We start from the raw sequence: 17,744 nt of genomic DNA, 5'->3' as shown, positions 1-17,744 counted from the left end.
TCATTGCATATTCTTCTATTACTTGTTTTTAATTGTGAACATTATTCCTTTATGTGCTATTAATAAAACATCTAAATCAATGAAATAGCACCAAAATATACATATTAAAATCCAGCCTTTGAATGTGAACTGGACTTGGATTATTTAAAGAGGGAATTACAAGTTGATTAATAAATTACTTGATATATTCCATTTCCTAATTCTTGTTTTTCAAAAGACCAAATCTTTGGTCTTTAAAAGTTTGAGAACCACTGCTCTAGAACAAAGGCATTCCCTTCATGATAAGGTTTGTTCAGCTTTTCAATGTTGAATATTGATGTGATGTTGAAACTAACAGCACTTTGCCGTGAATGGAGTTACGGCAGTCTTCTTTTTTTATTACCATGTTGTTTTTTAGTGAAGGTGATAGCACAGCACTGTGTTTCACCTTTTTCATTTGTGTCAAAAATGTAACTAACTAATCTCTTTGAACAAAACTTTTGAGAGTCCAGAATGATATGGAATGCCATTTCAGCCAAAATTAAATAAATAAATACATAAATAATTAAATAAATACATATAAATATGCCTATGAAATAAATTCTGAAATAAATAAATGAGGCAATAAATATTTATACATGTACAATTTAAATTTATTTATTTCATGGGATTTTTATTTCATAATGACACATTTATTTATTTCAAGAGACTTGTATTTCATAATGACACATTTATTTATTTCAAGAGACTTGTATTTCATAATGACATATGTATTTATTTCATATGACTTGTATTTCATGATGAGACAAATGGACGGGGCGTGGTTAGCTCACAGATCCAGACCAAAGCAACAGCACCACAACACTGACTCAATAGCTTTTGTTTCACACTCCATTACTCTTAAGTGGTTTGCAAACTGCCAATAAACCAAACCGGTTCAAGAACCATTCTTGTGCTTTTCTGGTGCTTAACTGGTTCTTCTCTGGTCCGCCCAATGCTGCTCTTCTGAGAGCAACCGCTCTGACAGCTCTCTCTAGTCTCTACTGGGAAACAGCTAAAAGTCCTTCTGGAGGTAAGCAACGCTACACAATTACACCCAGTCTGAGAGTAAAAGATTTCTCGAAGGTTCGTTTTGCTTTCTTACAACGTTAAGTTAATGTTAACGTAACTTTAAATTTGCTAGGAGGCTATTGTTACGAGCTAGCTGTCTTAGCTAACAACAGTTAGCAGCTAACGTTTTCTGCAGTTTGTGTTGCCCCTGAAAAACGTGATGTAGTTATTTAAGGGTATGTTAAATTAACGTTATTTTACAAGTTGAGAGAGTTAAGTTGTGTTTAAAATCGTCAATGTAATGCACGTTAGAGGTTTTGTGTTGGACATGAAGTTAGCTAACGTTAGCTTAACTCCACCAGGTTAGCATGTTAAGCTGTACTTTTTGTGGCAGCTCGCTTAATACAAAGAGGGGTTTTGTGCTTCATTGCAAACTTTTCTTTGTTAATCTACCTGAAACTGTAGGGACAGTTTGTTTCTACTCAACTATGACCATTGTTGAGGAGATGCAAAACATACTGTACATGAGTTGGGTCCAACATATACCTTGAGTAATGTTACTTTGCTGCTAAAAATGAAACATCATTATCAGATGAGTATATCACCAAAGTGTGTGAGTCTGTCAGGGGATTTGATCTGGGGGGGGTATACTACGAAGCAGGATTTTCGCTTAGCCGGCTAAATTCAGGGAAAACTCCGGCTTTCCGGTGTTCCGGATTAACTGGTTCCCCGATCAACTGGTTGACAGATGTGGAGGCGTGGCCTTCGACTGAAATACACATTTCGATCGCTTCTTCTGTCGTTTACATACATCTTTTGGTATATTAGGCTGGATAGGAACACTTTGATGCACATTCAGTACCAGTGTGTGAGGTTGTGGTTACAATGGCGATATCCGGACGCGAACAGCGAGGACTACAAAAAGAAAAACGAGTTGACATGGGGATGTCTGTTCAAAACATTGCGAGCTCCAATAAAGCATTTAAACCAGCTATTGTTGCCAGACTTATTTCTGAATATCGTTCTTAATGTGATACCAAGTCCATCTGAGACCTGTGTACACATTCAGACAGCCTCCAAGTGAAGCACACGTTGTTTACTCACAGTTTGAAAGCAGCGTGGAGAAGTCTTCAGCTGTGTTAAGTTGTGATCCGCTCGAATACATCATTAAAACCAGCTAATGTTGCCCGACTTATCACTGAATATCGTTCCTAATGTGATACCAAGTCCATCTGAAACATGTGTACACCTTCAGACAGCCTCCAAGTGAAGCGTACGTTGTTTACTCAGAGTTTGAAAGCAGCGTGGAGAAGTTTTCAGCTGTGATAAACTGTGATCCTCTCAGGTAAACTGTGATTCGCTCAGGGTCAACTGGGATCCACCCATGGGAAAATGGGATCCGCCCAGGTTAAACTGTGTTACGACTTCTGTCGCTGTGACCAGCGATCATGTTTAATATGAAAGACACACACATCTACATGCCTTATAAAAACGGCATTCTGCAGCACTCATCCAGATAACATGCTGTTAACTCGTTTTGCAAAGATAGCAGCAGAAATGTCATTGCTGCATGTGCAGGGATATTAGACTTTAAAATGCTGATGGGTCATTAATGTTGGTCTCGGCAAACAATATTAGGAATCCTTTATTCAAACTACATAATATTCAGTGTCCATCGACATGAAAATAACAAAAAAGTTCATGCTGGACTCAAACCCGAGTCCCAACAGTAAAAGTCACTCCAGCCCTGCGCGTTATGAGTGCGCCACAGATCAACATGACGTATCGAACCACCACACTATAATATTTTAGATTAACCTTGTTAAAAAGTTCCAGAAAAATGCAACCCGACCATCATTTATAATGTGAGCGAATGTACACTTTAAGCCATATAATATACATATTATAATATAGTATAGCCTACTGACTGAGGTCTGTATCAAGCCTCATTAAGACCCACCGAGATCAGATATCCTAGTTTATCAGCCTGCGAGCCCACATTATGTTGTAATAAGTGTTAGTTTTACATATAAGTGTGTTAAGGTTAATCTAAAATATTATAGTGTGGTGTTTCGATACCTCGTGTTGATCTGTGGCGCACTCATAACGCGCAGGGCTGGAGTGACTTTTGCTGTTGGAACTCGGGTTTGAGTCCAGCATGAACTTTTTTGTTATTTTCATGTCGATGGACACTGAATATTATGTGGTTTGAATAGAGGATTCCTAATATTGTTTGCCGAGACCAACATTAATGACCCATCAGCATTTTAAAGTCTAATATCCCTGCACATGCAGCAATGACATTTCTGCTGCTATCTTTGCAAAACGAGTTAACAGTCACATGTTATCTGGATGAGTGCTGCAGAATGCCGTTTTTATAAGGCATGTAGATGTGTGTGTCTTTCATATTAAACATGAGAGCTGGTAGATAGCCACAGAAGTCGTAACACAGTTTAATCTGGGCGGATCCCATTTTCCCATGGGCGAATCACAGTTTACCTGAGAGGAACAGTTTAACACAGCTGAAGACTTCTCCACGCTGCTTTCAAACTGTGAGTAAAGAACATGTGCTTCACTTGGAGGCTGTCTGAAGGTGTACACAGGTCTCAGATGGACTTGGTATCACATTAGGAACGATATTCAGTGATAAATCGGGCAACAATAGCTGGTTTTAAGGATTTATTCGAGCGATCACAGCTTAACACAGCTGAAGACTTCTCCACGCTGCTTTCAAACTGTGAGTAAAGAACATGTGCTTCACTTGGAGGCTGTCTGAAGGTGTACACAGGTCTCAGATGGACTTGGTATCACATTAAGAACGACATTCAGAAATAAGTCTGGCAACAATAGCTGGTTTAAATGATTTATTGGAGCTCGCAATGTTTTGAACAGACATCCCCGATCAACTCGTTTTTCTTTTTGTAGTCCTCGCTGTTCGCGTCCGGATATTGCCATCGTAAGCACAACCTCACACACTGGTACTGAATGTGCATCAAAGTGTTCCTATCCAGCCAAATATACCAAAATATGTATGTAAACGACAGAAGAAGCGATCGAAATGTGTATTTCAGTCGAGGCCACGCCTCCACATCTGTCAACCAGTTGATCGGGGAACCAGTCAATCCGGAACACCGGTCCTACGAAGCTGGTTCTCTTTTTAGCAGGCTAGATCTCCATGGTAACTTATGCTTAGCGGCTAACGTGGTCGGGACCAGGGGGGTATACTACGAATCTAGTTCAACATATCCTGGATATGTTTTGAGTTATCCGGTTGGCCTAATCCAAAACGAAGCCAGCCTCGCTCGCTAAACTGTCTTACAACGCTGTCTATCAACTCGTTCGCTCAAGCCAGCCGTGTCCTATCTAGTTAGGTGCGCGTTCACATGAAAGGGGTGGTATCTGGAGCATTCGACCAATCACAGACATGGAGAAGCATACTGACAGCGCAGCGTCATACTTCCTGAATGAAAAGTTAAATGAAACTATAATATTAGTCAAATAGCCTATGAAGAAGTCTTTAAAAATAAATGACTTAAACACTTTATCCAGGATCAAAGCCACAGAGCTGCACCTGCAAGGTGAATACAGCTGGTAACAGAACAAGTGTTTGAATGCGTACATTAACAGGTTTATGATATCACTGCCCCGTCCAAGACACGAGTGGACCTGACTTTAATTACATTTGACTCGAGAGTTTCGTCAACTTAATGTGTTGCTTAAAATAATACTTCTGCATACAGTATGTGACACTGTAAGCGTTGCACGGCCAGATACGGCTCAGCTGACTCAGATAAGGAAAGATCAATCAATCAATCAATGTTTATTTATATAGCCCAATATCACAAATGTTACATTTGTCTCAGTGGACTTTACAGTTTGTACAAAATATCAGTATGACAATACGACACCCTCTGTCCTTAGACCCTCACATCGTACAAGGAAAAACTTCCGAAGAAAACCCACAGTTTAAAGGGAAAAATGGGAGAAACCTCAGGGAGAGCAACAGAGGAGGGATCCCTCTCCCAGGACGGACAGACGTGCAATAGATGCCGTGTGTAAATTGAAAAGATAATACATTTGCAACATAGGTAGTCCAAATGTTTGGAAATGCATGTGTGTATAATAGGAAGATGAATCCACGAGGATATCCATCCAGGACCTATGATCCAGGACCACAGCCACGACTCAAGATCCAGGGCTCGCGATCCAGGACAGAGGAGCGCAGGATCATCCATGACTCCGGATCCCGGCGTATATAGACACCAAAAAGAAAGACATTTGGGGAAGCTGGCTTAATCGGAACATGAGAGTACACAGGTATAGACAGAGAGAAGGAAGAAGTAAGATGTCCCCCGACAAACTAAGCCTATATCAGCAAAACTAGGGGCTGAATCTAATCAGCCCTAACTATAAGCTTTATCAAAAAGGAAGGTCTTAAGCGCACTCTTAAAAACGGATAGGGTGTCTGCCGCCCGAACACAAACTGGAAGCTGATTCCACAAATGTGGAGCTTGATAAGAAAAGGCTCTGGCTCCCATTGTACTTTTAGAGACTCTAGGAACAACCAACAACCCTGCATTCTTGGAACGCAATGCCCTAGTAGGACAGTAGGGTATAATGAGTTCTTTAAGGTAAGATGGCGCCTGCCCATTAAGGGCTTTGTAGGCGAGAAGAAGAATTTTAAATTCTATCCTGTGTTTTATAGGGAGCCAGTGTAAGGCAGCCAGAACAGGAGTAATGTGGTCCCTTTTCCTAACTCTGGTTAGTACACGAGCCGCAGCATTTTGAATCAGCTGAAGCGACTTGACTGACTTCTTGGTACACCCTGATAATAAAGAGTTACAATAATCCAGCCTTGAAGTAACAAATGCATGGACTAGTTTTCTCTGCATCGTTTTGAGGCAAGATATGCCTGATTTTTGCAATGTTACGTAGATGGAAGTAGGCGGTCCTTGAAATTGATTTTATGTGGGCGTTAAAGGATAAATCCTGATCAAATATAACACCAAGATTCCTTACAGTCTCACTGGAGGCCAAATTAATGCCATCCATAGTTAGTATATCCTTAGATAATTTGTTTCGTAGATTCTTCGGGCCAAGTACAATAACTTCAGTTTTGGTAGTGTTTAACATCAAAAAGTTTAAGGTCATCCACGTTTTTAAGTCCTTAAGGCAGTCTTGAATTTTATTTAGATGATTAATTTCATCAGGCTTGATTGATAAATATAGTTGAGTATCATCCGCATAACAATGAAAGTTTACAGAATTATTCCTTATAATATTGCCTAACGGAAGCATATATAATGTGAACAAAATAGGTCCGAGCACTGAGCCCTGTGGCACTCCATGGCTAACTTTGGTTTGCGTGGAAGATTCATCATTGACACGTACAAACTGAGAGCATTCAGATAGATAGGACCTAAACCAGTCTAAAGCAGTTCCCTGTATGCCAACTAAGTGCTCTAGTCTTTGCAATAAGATATCATGGTCGATAGTATCAAATGCAGCACTGAGATCGAGCAAAACAAGAATAGAGACACGTCCCTTGTCAGAGGCTATTAGAATGGCATTTGTGACTTTAACCAGAGCTGTCTCTGTGCTATGATGTGTTCTAAAGATATGATACATTATGATGTGATGTGATATGAATGATAATGGGACACATCGACGTCTGCACTCACAGTGAGTGCCGTGGACTGTAGGCTACGTAATGTTACTTTGATCCGGTTACTTATGTTGTGGCAGATATTTAATTAAGCTTTCTTAACATAATAGTATAATAGTCAGATTGCTCTGAACATGGGAGGTGATGTTCTATTCATTTTCACGTTCACACAGTCGGTGATTTTGGCCGGCTGTCTTTCCTGCAACGGCAGTTAAAAACTGTATTTCCTCCGCACACTGAGCTCTGATTGGTCAGCAGGTGTGGTGCTTTCGCTGAGTTGATCTCTTATCCTGGAACCTACCCTGCTTCGGAGCAGGGTAGGTTCCAGGATAAGTCACCATGGAGATCTAGCCCGCTAAAAAGTTAACCAGCTTCATAGTACCGGAAATCCCAGAAGTTATCTTGCTAAACGAAAATCCTGCTTCGTAGGATACCCCCCAGGTTAGGTTGCAGGCTAAGAGCTCAACTCAGTGAAAGCATTGCCTGCTGACCAATCAGAGCTCAGTGTGCGGAGTTTAAAGCGATCAAGTCATATTACAAGAGAAAGGAAATACAGAAAAGCTGCCGTCGCAGGAAAGACGGCCGGCAAAAATCACCGACTGTGTGAACGTGAACATGAATAGAATATCACCTCCATTTTCAGAGCAATCTGACTATTATAACATTAGCATTTAGAAAGCTTACTTAAATATCTGCCACAACATAAGTAACCGGATCAGAGTAACATTAAGTACAGTCCGCGGCATATCACTTCATAATGTATCATATATTTCCTGATCTGAGTCAGCTGAGCCCTATCTGGCCGTGCAACACTCAGTGTCACATACTGTATGCAGAAGTATTATTTTAAGCAACACATTAAGTTGACGAAACACTCGAGTCAAATGTAATGAAAGTCAGATCGTGTCTTAGACGGGGCAGTGATATCATAAACCTGTTAATGTACGCATTCAAACACTTTTTCTGTTACCAGCTGTATTCACCTTGCAGGTGCAGCTCTGTGTCTTTGATCCTGGATCAAGTGTTTAAGTCATGGATGTTTAAAGTTTAACTTCTTCATATGTCTAATATTATAGTTTACTTTTCATTCAGGAAGTATGACGCTGCGCTGTCAGTACGCTTCGCCATGTCTGTGATTGGTCGAATGCTCCAAATACCACCCCTTTCATGTGAACACCTAACTAGATAGGACACGGCTGGCTTGAGCGATCCACTTGATAACCCGCGTCGTAGGACCGTTTAGCGAGAGCGCGTATGTTTTGGATTAGGCCAACCGGCTAACTCAAACATATCCAGGTTAGGTTGAACCAGCTTCGTAGTACAGGCCCCAGGTCTCTGCATGTCCTAAACACTGCTCTGGTATTACTTATCTTGTCAAAATGTAAGTCTCGCTCCTTGTCATCGTTCAGGTTTTGCATTTGAACTCCAGGAACAACCTGACATCCAGAAAAAAGGTGGAGATTCTAATACATTTGAATGCCAAAAGCAAGTTATTGTTTTTAACTTTTTAAATATGATTGTTTTGGGGCATTTCAGTTTTATTGGACAGGCAGTGGAGAGGGAGGGAGATGATATGCAGCATACGGCCCAGCCGGTTGTTGCTGCTCCGTGTGGAACGTGTCCTATCAGGTAGAGCACTTTGGTACCCAGTTATTTATGGTATTGAGTTTGAATTTAGCCTTGGCAATGTAATTTCCAACAGTGCATTGTAAAAGACTGAAAGATGTAAAGCTTGACATGATTTGGTCTTTTACTTAAGAGGATGCTTGTCCTCCTGTCTTTCTCTATTTCCTTATCTTTCTTTCAGGTGTAACATCTACCAATGGTTGTACATGACAGAGACCTCCTCCACCTCTTTGCTGTTCTTACTAGTCAATCCTTCTGATCAGGTCCTTTCCTAAATAGTGGTAAGTTTTACAGTTCAGTGTACGTTAATTTAGTAACTTAATGCTTTACCGCTGTTGAATAAATCCTATATTGCTAGTCATTTTATTAAAACTACGATTTGTAAACTTTTTGATTCCAATTACAATAATCTTTTTGTTATAATTGTAAAACATATCTTAACATCCATCAGCAATCAATACAACAAATCATCCAACACTAAATAGAAGAAATCTGGACCTATTTCTTTTGATACAGCAGCATGTGTTGGGACTGCTCATTGATGTCATCAAGAGCCATTGAGGCTGCCTTTGTAGTCGGCCTCTCAGAATGTTTATCATTTCTTTGTATCTTAACATTCCTATAATCATTAGTTTTTTTTATTGTTGATATTGTTTTGTTCTTTATTTTTGTTGTGAGAATCACTTTGCAATTATTGTGTAAGTGCTATATAAATAGTTATACTAATATTATTGTTGTTACTATTATGAATAATGTCTTCTTTGTTTTCTTTATTCATCGCTGCAGAAAGGATCATGCCAGCCCCACATCAAACACCTGATCAAGAGCTTGTGAACCTCACTGCTGCAGACACCTGTGTGATATTCCACTCTGACTGGAAGTTACTCTCAAAATGACCTGCAGGTACAATATATATATATATATATATATATCTGCTCTGTCTGTCCTAAAGATAGTTCAATAGGGCTACAACAACAACAGTCATTTCCGTTTATTCCCTCGGTTCTTTAAGTGTAATTATTTTCCCATTTAATGCTTAAAAACGTTGAACAGCAGCTGCACATGATGCTCTTTGGCCAGTCTAAGGCGGTGGAGGTGTACCGTCTGATCACTAGAAACTATGAGAGGGGAAATGCTGGATAAAGCTAGTCTGAAGCTCGGGCTGGACCGTCCCGTCCTGCAGAGCACGAGTGGCAACAACAACGGGGTGAGAAAAAGAAAATCTGTCATATTTCTAGATGCCAAGTCATCTTTGGGTCAGTCGCTGTTGCAGTACGCTTGGTTTTATTTTCAAAAAAGAGTTTTCTAAATCCACTTGTGTAAATGTCTCTCTGCGTCGCCTTTAGCCGGTCCAGCAATTCTCCAAGAAGGAGATCGAGGACCTGCTGAGGAAAGGAGCCTACGCCGCCAATCTATGGACGAGAACGACGAAGGCAACCGCTCTGCAAGGAGGACATCAACCAGATCCTGCAGCGAAGAGCCACCATCATCACCATCACCAGGTATGTTCTTAGCAGCACGAGCCACTTGCGCTTTGTGTTGGTAACCAAGTACTTGGTTATTTGAAATGTAATATTGATGGGTACCGAGCCCCAGTATTAACGTGGCCCTGGGGCTGAAATATTAAAGACCGTGATACCGTTAATGTCCAACATTATCGATCTTTTTATCGGTACTGGAGACATTTCAATAATAGATGTCATATGTATTATATCTACATAAACCTTATATCGCAGTCTTACAGTCGCCAACTCCGTTTCTAATATGCAATAAGACCACAAAGTGCGTCTCTGATTTATCTTCGATCTTTCCAATCCAGACGAGAGATCTCTCTCCCCTGTCGGTGTGCGAGGGGGTGGGGCAGTTTACACACAGAACCTGCTACATGTATGCAACACACACACACACGCACGCACACACACCAACACACGCACGCGCGCACAAACACATGGCGGAGAGAACAAGCGCCCCGAGGGTAGTTATGTTACCCGTCTTGAGCATGGATGTATATAAAAACTGGATACAACGTCGGATTGCGGGGTCTCGTTCTTTCCTATGAGAGCTGCTCATTGGCGCATGAGGACAAAATGCCCAACTTTTGAGAGAGCAAAACGTCACAGATTACCCATCATGCCTGGCTGTCAGAGCAAAGTGCCCGTATGTAGCTCACAGAGCATGTGCCCCTTAAGCCCCGCCCCCCGAGCTCCCACTCTCGACTCGCTAGAAAGAATGGAGAGAGAGAATAAATCTAGATTCGGCTTTTAGTGCATTTTACAACTTTAAGGACTTAATGATTCTAGGGCTATACAATAGTTCATACTGGGTAGTTTATTTAGTTTAAAAAATTATCCACCGATTTACAGACGTCTCTTTCCCAATGTTAGTCAATGGGAAAAGTATTTCTGGGCCGGTCGACGTCACAGACTGATAAAGAAATTGTAGTACCGCCGTTTGGACACAACGAATATTTTCCTCAGAGTCCGGCACACTTCCTGGGGGCTTGGTCTTGAGGTGGAAAATGCTCGTTACCCTAAAGTGCAATAAGAATTTAGCATGTGAGGGGGTCGGTAACACGAGCTATTTGTCTAAACATTTATCAAAAGAGCTCCACATTCAGACGGAGGAATGCACCGGGTTCCACTGTCTTTCTAGCAGCTCTGTAGCCCCATCCACGAGTAACGTTCCACGTCAGGTATGTTAATGTATGCTAGCAGCAACACCCAGAGTTAACTACATTATACAAACATGGGTTAATGATTAGAGGGAACTGAGTTATTTAGTTTGTTAAAGTTTCAGCTATTCTGTTTGCAGTTCTATCATCACATTATTGAATACGATTTGTTAAAACATTGTTGTTTCTTATTTTCAGTTTGCTTCAAGCAGTGGCTGCACGAGAAAGACGTGGAGGGACCAAGAAATGCTGGCCAGATTGGCAAAGACCGGAAGATACATAACAGAGAAGATAATGGATATTAACAAGAAAAAGAAAAAAAATGTTTATAATTTCTTTGTTTACATTTTGAATTATATTTGTTATTTTTAAATCAAATGCATCTTTTTTTAGATGATATATTTATTTAGATGTAGGTTTTTTTTTGTAATATTATTGTATTAAGTATAATTTATTAAATAAAAATACTTTTATGAACACTATACAATGTCTTTATTTTGATAGTTACCAGAATACATTGTATATTTAATACTAACATAAGCTGGTGATGGATAAATGCTGGTCTGCTGGTATGCCAGCAGACCAGCATTTATAAAGACAGAAACAGAAGGGAGGAAATGATGATAGCTCGACTCAGAATGAATCACACAGCATTGAATGGTACGCTGCATGTCATGGGGGAAAGTAACAGTGACAAGTGTAGGAACTGTGGAGTAAAAGAAAATGTGGAAACATCTATAAAGCTGAAAGAGGAAAAAACTAAAGGATAACGTTTTAGAGGCAGAGAGGGAATGGAGTGTGGTTGGTATTTTGGGAACAAAAGGAGAGGGAGAAAGAGCTACCAGAAAAGGCACTGTTTACCTTTAGTGAAACTGGGGTAGGTACAATTTATCTAACAGGAAAGATCATAGATTGTTGTTTTGTTTTATTTATTATGTTTTTTATTTTTGGATTAGATCATAGATACGTCCATGAGTTAAGAGATGGAATGATATGATGATTCACACTCATGTACAGTAGGTGGCGGGCCGTGCATTTCACACCTAGGCCTTCAGTGATGTCCGACACAGTCCTACCTGAATTATTGTCTGTGGACAGGTGGTAATGCAAGTCTGTGTTGTTCTCAGCAAGCAAAGAAAGAAGCTCCACGTAGTTTCCTCTGTTTCTGGACTCGGCGCTTTCATCATGTCCCCTAAATGAAAGTTCCTGTTTACCCAAAAACAGGACACAATCAATCAGTCTTTTCAATATTTCCCTATTTTTGTTCACCCTTTCGTTGTGGAGCTCCGTTTCCCGTCGCACTTGTTCGTTGAGCTGTAGATCCACTCGGGTGTCCCCAAAGGTTTTCAAAAGCACCATTGCTTGTAAGTGCCCAGCCGTGCTTTGGTGTCTCGTTGCTGCCTTGGTTAGACAACTCAAGTTTGCCAAATCCAGTGTGGCTCCAAACACCAAATCGATCATTTGCAAATAGCAGGCATTCCCAGCAGTACAATTTGCAGTGCCTCTCGGAGGCTGTGAGCCAGGGGTACCGCTCGTAGTTAGTGATTTGAAAGTGGCGGACAAACCCTTTTCCCCGCTGTGATAGGCTCGCTAGCGTCGGGGTTGGCCGTTCTCTTCTCACAATGTCTAGCTTTTCTTGAAAAGTTCGTCTTGAAAATGGCGTTGTAATTATATCTGCGACCAAATCGATCTCTTCTCCTCCTTCAGCCATTGTGGGTTTAAAAAAAACAGCTTGTAGAAATCTACACAAATTAGCTCGTTCAAATTCAAGTTCAGTTTGCTAGCTCTACATAGCTCTGCCTCTCAATAGTGCGTATCCAATCAAAAGACGTGCACGTGCTGACGTCATCGTACGCCTGCTAGCTGGCCCGTTGTCGCCAACTCAAAATCTGATTGGTTAACGCCACAGTTTTTGTTTCCGTTCACTTTAAGCTACAGGCGCCCGCACTGTTGATTCTGAAGGCCTAAGGGCAGATTTCTTGGACCCTGGCAACACATTATGGCTGAAATATGATTGGATAAAAGCTCTAACATAAAGGCCAGCCCTCCAAATCTTGTTCTGAGGCTGGAAGCAGCGCAACCAAGAGGAAAGCTATGAAATGAAAAGAATAGACTATGGGGAATAATTTAATACATATTTGTGGAAAAAATATATCAAAATTAAATGTATATTCTGATGATGTTTAGGCCAGCAGAGAAGGCCTTGCTGGCCCTGACGGCCCACCACTCAGTAGGTGGCGGTATGCACCTTAAAGTTGTTTGCAATCTGCCAAAAAACCGAGAGAAGAAGAAGTCAACTGGTTTGCCAACGGACAATTTACACCGAAGAAGAAGAAGCGAACATTTCTGGCGGGTGAAATTTAGAGTATCAGATTACATGCGATGTCTGACCATGTGTCTGACTCTGAGAATTTAGTAGTTTGCCTTATAGTCCTTCTCCTCCATTTTCTTCCTCTTCTCGAGTAGTCAGTGTGGTGCTGTTGCTTTGGTCTGGGTCTCTGGACCTGTGAGCTAACCACGCCCCGTTCATTTGCATATAAGGAATGGAAATGTCTCATGAAATACGAGTCTCTTGAAATAAATAAATGTCATTATGAAATACGAGTCTCTTGAAATAAATAAATGTGTAATTATGAAATAAAAGTCTCTTGTAATAAATAAATGTGTATTTAAATGTACATGTATACATATTTATTGCCTCATTTATTTATTTCAGAATTTATTTCATAGGCATTTTTATATATATATATTTATTTATTTATGTATTTATATAATTTTGGCTTAAATGGCATTCCAGAGAATGAACCCAGTAAGTCAGTCAAACAGCTGGATCTGACATGAACATAAAGAAATCTTCATCTCACCTCTTTTGTGGCTCAAACCAATGCTTAAGCTTCTCCTTGAATACACCCATGGTCAAAGAACTACAGAATAAAATAAAAAGACAAATCTTGCCAGTCAATTTTCAAAATGTATTGAAGAAGTATTCAGACTCTTCATGGACTCACAGCTCGGTGCAGGAGAAGCTGCTCTTATCTTCTCAGGATTGGATCTGCGTTTACTGACAGAGAGAAATGTTAGGAGCTTATATATATTTGTACCTAAAGAGACCCTCAATGAGCCTTTTAGGTGTTTGGCCTATCATTGAATATTCTTCTATCACTTGTTTTTAATAGTGAACATTCTTTATTTATTTAATCAACAAATAAATGAAATAGCACCAAAATATACAGATTAAAATCCAGCCTTTGAATGTGAACTGGACTTGGATTATTTAAAGAGGGAATTACAAGTTGATTAATAAATTACTTGTTATATTCCATTTCCTAATTCTTGTTTTTTTAAAGACCAAATCTTCATTTTGAAAGTCAAAATTGAATGTATAAGTATTCCTGTTTGATAAAGTAGAAAAACAACTCATTCAGGTTTCCCTGATAACAATCAGGAGAAGTGAATACCTGGGGAAGATGTTAGATGTACGAACACCGAGCGAGAAGAGATGCCTGTAAGAGAAGAAATAATGACAGAAGTTATTTTATTCCTACAATTCTTCCCCTTTCTTTGTTAGAAGTGAAGAACTTGAACACAACATGTACAGCCATTAGAATATGTATATTTGACTCTGTGTTAAATACTCATTATGTAGAATGATTTCATTTCAGAATAATGTGTATTTCACTATTTAATTATACTATACTACTAATGTGTTAATAATTTTAATATAGTAGCTGTTGAAAATACATCTAATTTCAGCTCATTTATGAACTGCTTTTTATTAATTAATTGTTTTTATCATAATTAATTTTTTGTTGATTAATCATTATATCATTAAATTAGTAAAGTGGATTACATGTTCATTAATTCCCCCTAAATGTAGGGCAGTAGACCTATGAAGTAGCAGAACATGAAAGTTAAATGCTTTAAAATTATCCTGAATTACATTAAATGTGTGTATTTCTTGTTAACTTAAATAATGTTTGATTAAATATGACAAGAGAGTTTCCTGTAATCGGAAATAACACATTGCGTAAGATCTCCTTATAAAACAAAATGTCCGATAAAGGCAAGGCAAGTTTATTTATATACAGTAGCACCTTTCAAAGACAAGGCAATTCAGGGTGCTTTACAAAGATGAAAGACATTCAGAAAAAGGCATTTAAAAACAGTCATACAAAAATAAAAAGTTACAGTGCAGTTTCAGATGTGAATAGTTCACACAGAAGTTCCACTTTACTGATGCCTTTCTTTAAGGTTTCTCCGAACATGAGCTGTGTACGCTTGTATGGCACATACGTCCCGAGCAGCACACAGAGAAAAGCAGCCAGGACAAAGTCCCCAGACTCTGATTCCCTGGGGTTACTAGCCCCAAATGTTCATTAACCAAAAACGAAACACAACGGCTCAGTTTCAATTAAAAGCAGCGACAAAAAGAAAAGTCTTCTTGCTGGATTTAAAAGTAGTCAGAGTTGCAGCGGACCTGCAGGTTTCTGGGAGTTTGTTCCAGATATTTGGAGCATAATAACTGAACGCTGCTTCTCCATGTTTAGTTCTGACTCTGGGGACAGAAAGCTGACCAGTCCCTCAGCGGGTGGGGATGGAGAGGAGGTTGGCTTCTGATGAGCGGCGGCAACGGGAAGGGGTGTGGTGGTGCAGCAGGTCTGTGAGGTAGGGGGGGGCCTGATTGTTGAGGGCTTTGTAAGTAATCAGGAGGACTTTGAAGTTGATTATTTGACGGACGGGGAGCCAGTGGAGGTTCTGGAGGACGGGAGTGATGTGGTCTCGGGAGCGGGTGTGGGTGAGGAGGCGGGCAGCAGAGTTCTGGATATGTTGGAGTTTATTGATTAGGTTGGATGGTATGCCGTAGACTCGTAGAGGATGCTATTGCAGTAGTCGAGTCGTGAAGTGATGAATGCATGAATCAGGGTCTCAGCAGCAGAGGAGGAGAGTGATGGGCGGAGACGGGCAATGTTTTTGAGGTGGAAAAAGGCGGTCCTGGTGATGTGATTGATGTGGTGGTTGAATTTGATTCAATTTTATTCAATAGCCAATTAGAACTTATTTAAACCACAGTTTCAATTATCTCAAGCTTATTTTCATTCGTTGTAGTATTTTGATAGTATGATTTATTTTTTAATGAATGTTATTCAATCAAGCCTCAAACTGATGGCACTTGTCCCTATAGCCTGTTTTTAAATGGAAGTTGTCTGAGGTCCTTCCCATCAGCTGCTCTTGCAGTAATAAGTAGTGTACCTTTCTTACTGTCCTAAATGTGCACAATGTAGTGACTGCTTTTCGTCTTTTGTTTACTTAGTTGTGTTTTCTGTATTTTTTACGTCTGTGTTATGTGCAGTGTTGGGACTAACCCGTTACACAGTACACACACGTTACACATTTGTTGGCAGTAACTAGTACTCTAACGCATTACTTTTTGAATTCAGTAACTCAGTTACCGTTACTACATGGTGCGTTACTCCGTTAGTTTTTTTATATAGTCAACAGCCAGGCGAACAGAGATGAGAGTACAGTACTTGAGTAAATGTACTTAGATACTTCCTGTGTCACATGCGGAGACGCGCTGTGGGCGTGTTTGTGTTGTTTACAACAAGACTATCATGGCGGCGGCGGAGCTCAAGTCTATTTTCTCCACCTGGAGATATTCTCACTATTTCACTTTTATCGAATACAAAGAAAAGAAAGTTTCTGTTAAATGTAAGTTGTGTCCTGGCGGGTCAAAGATCCTATCTACTGCCCAAACCAGTCATTCAAATCTCTTAAAACATCTGCAAAAACAACATGCTGGGACGAAGCTAGTAGCTAAGACCACAGAGACTCAGCCGACGCCACTCCACCTCCACCTAAGCAACAGCGGCTGGATTTTAACCGAGGGACTGCTAGCCAGGGAAAAGTCGATAAAGCCATTGCATGGTATGTTGTAGAACACATGCAGGCTATTGCTACAGTGGAGTCACCCGCTTTCAGAGAGCTAGTTAGCATGATAGCATGTCCGGGCGGCACACGGCATATGGGACGGGACACTTTTTCCAACTACCTGGAGAAAGAATATACAAAAATGCAAAGCCAGCAAATATCGATGCAATCCAGATTGCATATAATGCATGTCAAGTTGATCAACAGATTGTATTATTCTCCAATGCAATGACAGTACTGAAATGAAGGCTATCCTTATAGCTGTTTGTAAGTAACTAAAACGTTACTTTTCACAGTAATGCATAATTTTTTGGTGTAAGTAACTAGTAAAGTAACGGAGTTACTTTTGAAATGAAGTAACTAGTAATGGTAACTAGTTACTGGTTTTCAGTAACTAGCACAACACTGGTTATGTGTAAGAACTGTTGCTGCCTTCTTGGACAGGTCAGCATTGTAAATGAGATGTTGTCTCAATGTTGGTAAAATAAAAAAAGGTTAAATAATATTTCAGATTCTTCCCCGTACCACTAGCGGGAGCTGGCGTACCACCAGTGGTACGCGTACCACAGGTTGAGAACCACTGGCCTACAGCAAAAATAGTTACAGCATATATTTAGTGATTTTAATGTTAACAGATCTTTGATGCAATAACATTTGGACCGACTTGACACATGGAATAAAACATGGGCGTAGGAAGCATCCTCAATGTGGGTGAGACAATTTAACAGGGGGTGTGGGCAGGTGGTGGACCTCACCTCCTCTAGGGGGGTCCGGGGGCATGCTCCCCCGGGAATAATTTTTTTTAAATTAAATGTTGAAGTTAAA

The 17,744-nt window shown here is 40.2% G+C and overlaps 1 protein-coding gene across 1 annotated transcript in view; it reads right to left on the bottom strand.

The window, feature by feature from the left end:
* LOC117538293 overlaps positions 1-14,482 on the bottom strand; it is a 43,658-nt gene extending 29,176 nt beyond the window's left edge. Inside the window, exons 1-2 of the mRNA XM_034203900.1 lie at positions 14,450-14,482; positions 13,856-13,915 (exon numbers count right to left, since the gene is read on the bottom strand). Coding sequence (XP_034059791.1) covers positions 13,856-13,905 — 50 coding nt within the window. The 5' untranslated portion in view covers positions 13,906-13,915; positions 14,450-14,482. The remainder of the gene's footprint in view (positions 1-13,855; positions 13,916-14,449) is intronic.
* Between the last annotated feature and the right edge of the window lie 3,262 nt (positions 14,483-17,744).

Source organism: Gymnodraco acuticeps, unplaced genomic scaffold (genome assembly GCF_902827175.1).
Source record: "Gymnodraco acuticeps unplaced genomic scaffold, fGymAcu1.1, whole genome shotgun sequence".
Lineage (NCBI taxonomy): Eukaryota > Metazoa > Chordata > Actinopteri > Perciformes > Bathydraconidae > Gymnodraco > Gymnodraco acuticeps.
The sequence above is the reverse complement of the archived record's forward strand: the minus strand, read 5'-3'. Positions and strand labels throughout refer to the sequence as shown.